Raw genomic sequence first — 7,500 nt, 5'->3', positions numbered from 1 at the left:
CCTCCAATTGGCGGGGGAATGGGGGTCCTGCGCCACCCATCACTGGAGAGACACAGGGCGAGGGGAGAGAGACACAGGGCGAGGGGAGAGACACACAGGGCGAGGGGAGAGACACAGGGCGAGAGGAGAGAGACACAGGGCGAGGGGAGAGAGACACAGGGCGAGGGGAGAGACACAGGGCGAGGGGAGAGAGACACAGGGCGAGGGGAGAGAGACACAGGGCGAGGGGAGAGAGACACAGGGCGAGGGGAGAGACACAGGGCGAGGGGAGAGAGAGACACAGGGCGAGGGGAGAGAGACACAGGGTGAGGGGAGAGACACAGGGCGAGGGGAGAGACACAGGGTGAGGGGAGAGAGACACAGGGCGAGGGGAGAGAGACACAGGGCGAGGGGAGAGAGACACAGGGCGAGGGGAGAGAGACACAGGGTGAGGGGACAGAGACCAGGGCGAGGGGAGAGACACAGGGCGAGGGGAGGGACACAGGGCGAGGGGAGAGAGACACAGGGCGAGGGGAGAGAGACACAGGGCGAGGGGAGAGAGACACAGGGCGAGGGGAGAGACACAGGGCGAGGGGAGAGAGACACAGGGCGAGGGGAGAGACACAGGGCGAGGGGAGAGAGACACAGGGCGAGGGGAGAGACACAGGGCGAGGGGAGAGAGACACAGGGTGGGGAGAGAGACACAGGGCGAGGGGAGAGACACAGGGTGAGGGGAGAGAGACACAGGGCGAGGGGAGAGAGACTCAGGGCGAGGGGAGAGACACAGGGCGAGGGGAGAGACACAGGGCGAGGGGAGAGACACAGGGCGAGGGACGAGACACACAGGGCAAGGGGAGAGACACAGGGAGAGGGGAGAGAGACACAGGGCGAGGGGAGAGAGACAGGGCGAGGGGAGAGACACAGGGCGAGGGGAGAGACACACAGGGCGAGGGGAGAGACACACAGGGCGGGAGAGACACAGGGTGAGGGGAGAGAGACACAGGGCGAGGGGAGAGACACAGGGCGAGGGGAGAGACACAGGGCGAGGGGAGAGAGACACAGGGCGAGGGGAGAGACACAGGGCGAGGGAGAGAGACAGGGCGAGGGGAGAGACACACAGGGCGAGAGACACACAGGGTGAGGGGAGAGAGACACAGGGCGAGGGGAGAGAAACACAGGGCGAGGGAGAGATACACAGGGCGAGGGGAGAGACACAGGGCGAGGGGAGAGAGACACAGGGCGAGGGGAGAGACACAGGGCGAGGGGAGAGAGACAGGGCGAGGGGAGAGACACACAGGGCGAGGGGAGAGACACACAGGGTGAGGGGAGAGACACAGGGCGAGGGGAGAGAAACACAGGGCGAGGGGAGAGATACACAGGGCGAGGGGAGAGACACAGGGCGAGGGGAGAGAGACACAGGGCGAGGGGAGAGACACAGGGCGAGGGGAGAGAGACAGGGCGAGGGGAGAGACACACAGGGCGAGGGGAGAGACACACAGGGTGAGGGGAGAGGACACAGGGCGAGGGGAGAGAAACACAGGGCGAGGGGAGAGATACACAGGGCGAGGGGAGGAATGATGCAGGTCTTCAAGTGGACGCGAGGTATCAGCAGGAGACATATGAGCAAGATGACGGAACTATGGGACCAGATCACGACTCGTAACAATGGCTATAAGATGGAGAAGTAGAGAGAGAGAGGCAGGACGCGGGGAAGTATCGGTGTGGCAACAGCCTGGTGGATCACCTTGCCCCACCCACATCATCCAGGCAAGGGATAGAGCTAGCTTTAAAATTAGACTTGACAGACACTTGATCCGTTTGGCAACTAAACAAATATTTATGACACAACATTCGTCTCTCTGGTTGTTGACATGATATCACGTGACACAACTATTGACAGCCGCCTCACCGATAACCAGGATACTTGTCGTTGTATATACTGGCTTATGTCTAACCTCCGTCACCCCAGCGTGTGACATGGTGTGGCCTGGAGTGGCCTGGTGTGTGTGTGATGATCAGGCTACTCAGCCACAGACACGCCTCGCCACCTCCACCAGGTCTCACTACCTCAGCTATGAATGATATACCTGCTAACATTACGTCAAGGTTCTCTATTTAAATAAGTGTCTATACACACACACATGAAGCACACAAGTGACAAGGAGGCGGAACTATTCTTACAGACGAGTAACCAGGTGTTGTCAACCACATACATTCCTTGGCTGGTTGCCCACTCCACCTGTGGTGTAAGCTGCCTGCCTCTCTCCCTGTCTGCCTCTCTCTCCCTGTCTGCCTCTCTCTCCCTGTCTGCCTGCCTCCCTGTCTGCCTCTTTCCCTGTCTGCCTGTACACACTACCACCATCACCATGCTTCTGTTCAAGCCAACATCACACTACCACTACCACCACCACCCCAAGTCTTCAGTAACAAGGTACTGCCGTGGTAAAGACGGCCTGCGTGCCTGAAGGACCCTGGCAACATGAGAGGACGGGGGAGCAACACTGCTAACCTGTGTGTGACATTGTGTGTGACACTGTGTGAACATTGTCACACACTGACCAGGGACAACATCTGGCCACGGCCACAGTGACAACTTGTCCCGTGACGGCCATGGACATATCTTAACAAACTGAGCACTTGTGGTTAGTAATGATATACTGTCCGACTGACCTCAGTGGTCCAAGCTGTGGACATTAAGGCTAATTAACCCACAGACACATGTGGAACCGTTGAAGAACAGAGTCAGGGGTTAATCAAGCGTTCATACAACCACTTACGAAACCTGTACATCTTTCCTCAATCATGGCAGTTTGTTTACACTTATTAAACAGTTAATGAGCTCTGACACGCTGCGAGCTTCTTAATACCAATAATAACCTTGGGTTGTAAAGTTTCCAACCTCGTAGACTCTTTTAATAAAGGTAAATATACCACCAGGATTAAAAAAAGATGTACAAAAGTATGTTGCAGCTTAATATATTACGGAATAAAAGCGTAAATATTGTGGAGTTTTTATTTCCCTAAACCACCGTAATTTTTACACCGGGGTAGACAGCGTATAAAATGTAGTGAGCTCAGTACGAGGAGACATCTTAGTGGTTATACCTGGAGCATACCTGGAGAGGGTTCCGGGAGTTGTTCTACTCCCCTAGCCCGGCCCGAGGCCAGACTTGACTTGTGATAACTTGGTCCAACAGGCTGTTGCTTGGAGCGTCCCGCAGGCCCTCACATATCCACTACAACCCGGTTGTTCCAGCACTTCTTGCAAGAACTTGTCTAAACGTTTCTTGAAGACCTCCACCTTTGTTTAGGCAATACGTGTCACGCTTGCTGGGAGGGTGTTGAAGAGGTTGTGTCGCAACACCCACGCTGTCATGGCTGCCTCACAACCAGAGAGCACCGGGAACACCACAGGCTATTCATCATCCTCCCAGCAAGTATAAGTAATATTGCCGCAACAAAAGCGTAAATCTGCAAGAAAAAAATTAGACAGTTTCCTGTAAGAAGTGGCGGACCAACCGGGCTGTAGTGGATATGTTGGCCTGTAGGGCCGCCATTACCAACTGTATTGGACGAAGCTCCTATACAAGCCAGGCCAGTAGAACTCCTAAAACCCACTCCAGGTACAATCCAGGTACAGGTGATGTCAGTCGGTGGTGCCTGAGAGTGAGTGACATCATTCCTCTTGACGCGACATAAGTGGGGCGTTGACGCCGGCCACTGACGTCACACAAGCCTCCACTAGACCAACGGTCGCCAAACATTTCGAACCTCACGGACCACTAAATTCATAATTTGAAATCCCCCGGACCACTAATTTAAATCCCGCGGACCACTGATAAGGACTTGTCTCCAACAGTCCTTTTTGTTAAAGCAATTACTTGCTTTTGCATATTTTCATTCATTGTTTACAAATATTTAAGTGGGTTCCTTGCTAAATCCGGGTGTTATGATTGGCAGTGTGGTGCGAGTGAGGAAGGTGTGGAGGCATCGTGGGGTAAACTCTCAGAACACAACACACAGGGGCCGGGGATGACGCACCTCACTAACACGCTCTGGAATATATCCAAATTTCAAGTAGTTCGAATCCTATTGTCTTGATATTCTGAGTTTTTTCCCCTGTCCGCCTCCAGTTGGGTTGTTAATGGTGGCTGACGAGGACTGTGGAGGCTATGAACCATTGGTCAGCTCACGGTTAAGTCCAGTACACATATTTACTATTGAACAAATCCACAAAGGCCGTGACGAGGATTCGAACCTGCGTCCGAGAGCATCCCAGACGCTGCCTTAATCGACTGAGCTACGACATGGTCAAAAGAGAATTTGATACATCACGCTATTGTGATTTCTGTGTATGTAACATATTATTATTGTTGTTATTATCATTAGTTATATTATCTCTTGTACTACTAAAGAATATATTCTAAAGAAAATACTAAAAAAAACAAAATATTCCATTGCATTTTTTCACTCGTTATGGGTTTACTGCATTCGAATCTGAAACCAAACAAGAAATGATAGTTATTAAAGTCAAAACTATTTGATGCCATTAATTGTAACAATTAAAACAATACACAGTTACATACAATACACAAATAATATAAAACATTCAGAGTATAAGAATTTCTTAGATTATTTTTGTTTTATTATTAATAACACATACAAAAATGCAAATAATGTCCACATTTTGCTAGGGACCACCAGTTGTTGCACCAGACTGTGGCGCCCTGTGACCACATCCCTGTGAGTAGTGACCACATCCCTGTGAGTAGTGACCACATCCCTCTGAGTAGTGACCACATCCCTGTGAGTAGTGACCACATCCCTGTGAGTAGTGACCACATCCCTCTGAGTAGTGACCACATCCCTGTGAGTAGTGACCACATCCCTGTGAGTAGTGACCACATCCCTGTGAGTAGTGACCACATCCCTCTGAGTAGTGACCACATCCCTCTGAGTAGTGACCACATCCCTCTGAGTAGTGACCACATCCCTCTGAGTAGTGACCACATCCCTCTGAGTAGTGACCACATCCCTCTGAGTAGTGACCACATCCCTCTGAGTAGTGACCACATCCCTCTGAGTAGTGACCACATCCCTGTGAGTAGTGACAACATCCCTGTGAGTAGTGACCACATCCCTCTGAGTAGTGACCACATCCCTGTGAGTAGTGACCACATCCCTCTGAGTAGTGACCACATCCCTGTGAGTAGTGACCACATCCCTGTGAGTAGTGACCACATCCCTCTGAGTAGTGACCACATCCCTGTGAGTAGTGACCACATCCCTCTGAGTAGTGACCACATCCCTGTGAGTAGTGACCACATCCCTCTGAGTAGTGACCACATCCCTGTGAGTAGTGACCACATCCCTGTGAGTAGTGACCACATCCCTCTGAGTAGTGACCACATCCCTGTGAGTAGTGACCACATCCCTCTGAGTAGTGACCACATCCCTGTGAGTAGTGACCACATCCCTGTGAGTAGTGACCACATCCCTGTGAGTAGTGACCACATCCCTGTGAGTAGTGACCACATCCCTCTGAGTAGTGACCACATCCCTGTGAGTAGTGACCACATCCCTCTGAGTAGTGACCACATCCCTGTGAGTAGTGACCACATCCCTGTGAGTAGTGACCACATCCCTCTGAGTAGTGACCACATCCCTGTGAGTAGTGACCACATCCCTCTGAGTAGTGACCACATCCCTGTGAGTAGTGACCACATCCCTGTGAGTAGTGACCACATCCCTCTGAGTAGTGACCACATCCCTGTGAGTAGTGACCACATCCCTCTGAGTAGTGACCACATCCCTGTGAGTAGTGACCACATCCCTGTGAGTAGTGACCACATCCCTGTGAGTAGTGACCACATCCCTGTGAGTAGTGACCACATCCCTGTGAGTAGTGACCACATCCCTCTGAGTAGTGACCACATCCCTGTGAGTAGTGACCACATCCCTGTGAGTAGTGACCACATCCCTCTGAGTAGTGACCACATCCCTGTGAGTAGTGACCACATCCCTGTGAGTAGTGACCACATCCCTGTGAGTAGTGACCACATCCCTGTGAGTAGTGACCACATCCCTGTGAGTAGTGACCACATCCCTCTGAGTAGTGACCACATCCCTCTGAGTAGTGACCACATCCCTGTGAGTAGTGACCACATCCCTGTGAGTAGTGACCACATCCCTGTGAGTAGTGACCACATCCCTGTGAGTAGTGACCACATCCCTGTGAGTAGTGACCACATCCCTGTGAGTAGTGACCACATCCCTCTGAGTAGTGACCACATCCCTCTGAGTAGTGACCACATCCCTGTGAGTAGTGACCACATCCCTGTGAGTAGTGACCACATCCCTGTGAGTAGTGACCACATCCCTGTGAGTAGTGACCACATCCCTGTGAGTAGTGACCACATCCCTGTGAGTAGTGACCACATCCCTGTGAGTAGTGACCACATCCCTCTGAGTAGTGACCACGTCCCTCTGAGTAGTGACCACATCCCTCTGAGTAGTGACCACATCCCTCTGAGTAGTGACCACATCCCTCTGAGTAGTGACCACATCCCTGTGAGTAGTGACCACATCTCTCAGAGCGACTCCACCTGACCAAATCCCTCAGGTGGAATAGTGACCACATCCGTCACTGGTGTTGTCCCGTCTTGAGTACTGCTCGGTACTCACTTCCCCCTTCAGAGCAGGAGAGAGATCTTTGAATTAGAGGGAAGACAGAGAACATATACGGCACGCATAGACACGATAAAACATCTACATTATTGGGACCGTCACTGAGCTTTAAGAATGTATTCTCTGGAGAGGACACGAGAGAGGTATCAAATAATATATACATGGAATCTGGAAGGCCTTCCCGTATCATGGAAGATACGGGAAGGCCAGGTCCCAAATTTGCACAGTAGAATAACAATATGCTGGAGCGAAAGATACGGAAGGAAATGCAAAAGAGAACCAGTGAGGAGTTGACGTGCCATAGATACAATCAGAGAACACTGTACATCAGAAGTCCATGGCTGTTCAACACCCTCCCAGCAAGCATTAGAAATATTGCCGGAACGAAGGTGGAAGTCTTCAAGAGGCACTTAAATAAGTTCTTGCAAGAAGTGCCGGACCAACCAGGGTGAAGTGGATATGTGGGTCTGCGAGCCGTGCCAAGCAACAGCCTGTTGGACCAAGTTATCACAAGTCGAGCCTGGCCCCGGGCCGGGCTCGGGGAGTAGAACTCCCGTAACCCTCTCTAGGTATGCTCCAGGTATTGACATATGAGGCTACAGCAAGCTAACAGGCCCCACTAACAGGAAGCGGTGTAACAGGAACACGAGGCCAGGATGGGAGGCGGAACAGGAGGGAAGGAACGAAGCCCAACCACTTGGACCAGCGGGTATCGAAGGGCGACCTGCAAGAAGTGAGACCGTTGCTGTACCGAGGAGTCCAGGTAACTAGCAAGGAGCAGGGACCTCCCGAGACATCGTCTGCCTCATCACAAGACGTATGAGAGGGTAAGTA

General features: G+C 52.0%; 1 protein-coding gene across 1 annotated transcript; it reads left to right on the top strand.

Annotated features, from left to right (window-relative positions):
- The first annotated feature begins 1,607 nt into the window (after window positions 1-1,607).
- Window positions 1,608-6,588, top strand: LOC138359945 (uncharacterized). The gene is made up of 2 exons (XM_069319820.1): window positions 1,608-1,663; window positions 4,674-6,588. Exons 1-2 carry the CDS (start codon window positions 1,608-1,610, stop codon window positions 6,586-6,588), a joined length of 1,971 nt encoding a protein of 656 aa, XP_069175921.1.
- The last annotated feature ends 912 nt before the right edge of the window (window positions 6,589-7,500 follow it).

Source organism: Procambarus clarkii, chromosome 94, assembly GCF_040958095.1.
Source record: "Procambarus clarkii isolate CNS0578487 chromosome 94, FALCON_Pclarkii_2.0, whole genome shotgun sequence".
NCBI classification, from domain to species: Eukaryota; Metazoa; Arthropoda; class Malacostraca; order Decapoda; family Cambaridae; genus Procambarus; species Procambarus clarkii.
The sequence above is the reverse complement of the archived record's forward strand: the minus strand, read 5'-3'. Positions and strand labels throughout refer to the sequence as shown.

Excerpts from the sequence above, each read along its gene's own strand:
- LOC138359945 (XM_069319820.1), top strand. The coding sequence starts at position 1,608 with ATGACGGAACTATGGGACCAGATCACGACTCGTAACAATGGCTATAAG. Across the intron at positions 1,664-4,673 it reads AATGGCTATAAGATGGAGAA|GGACCACCAGTTGTTGCACC; the intron begins GTAGAGAGAGAG and ends ACATTTTGCTAG.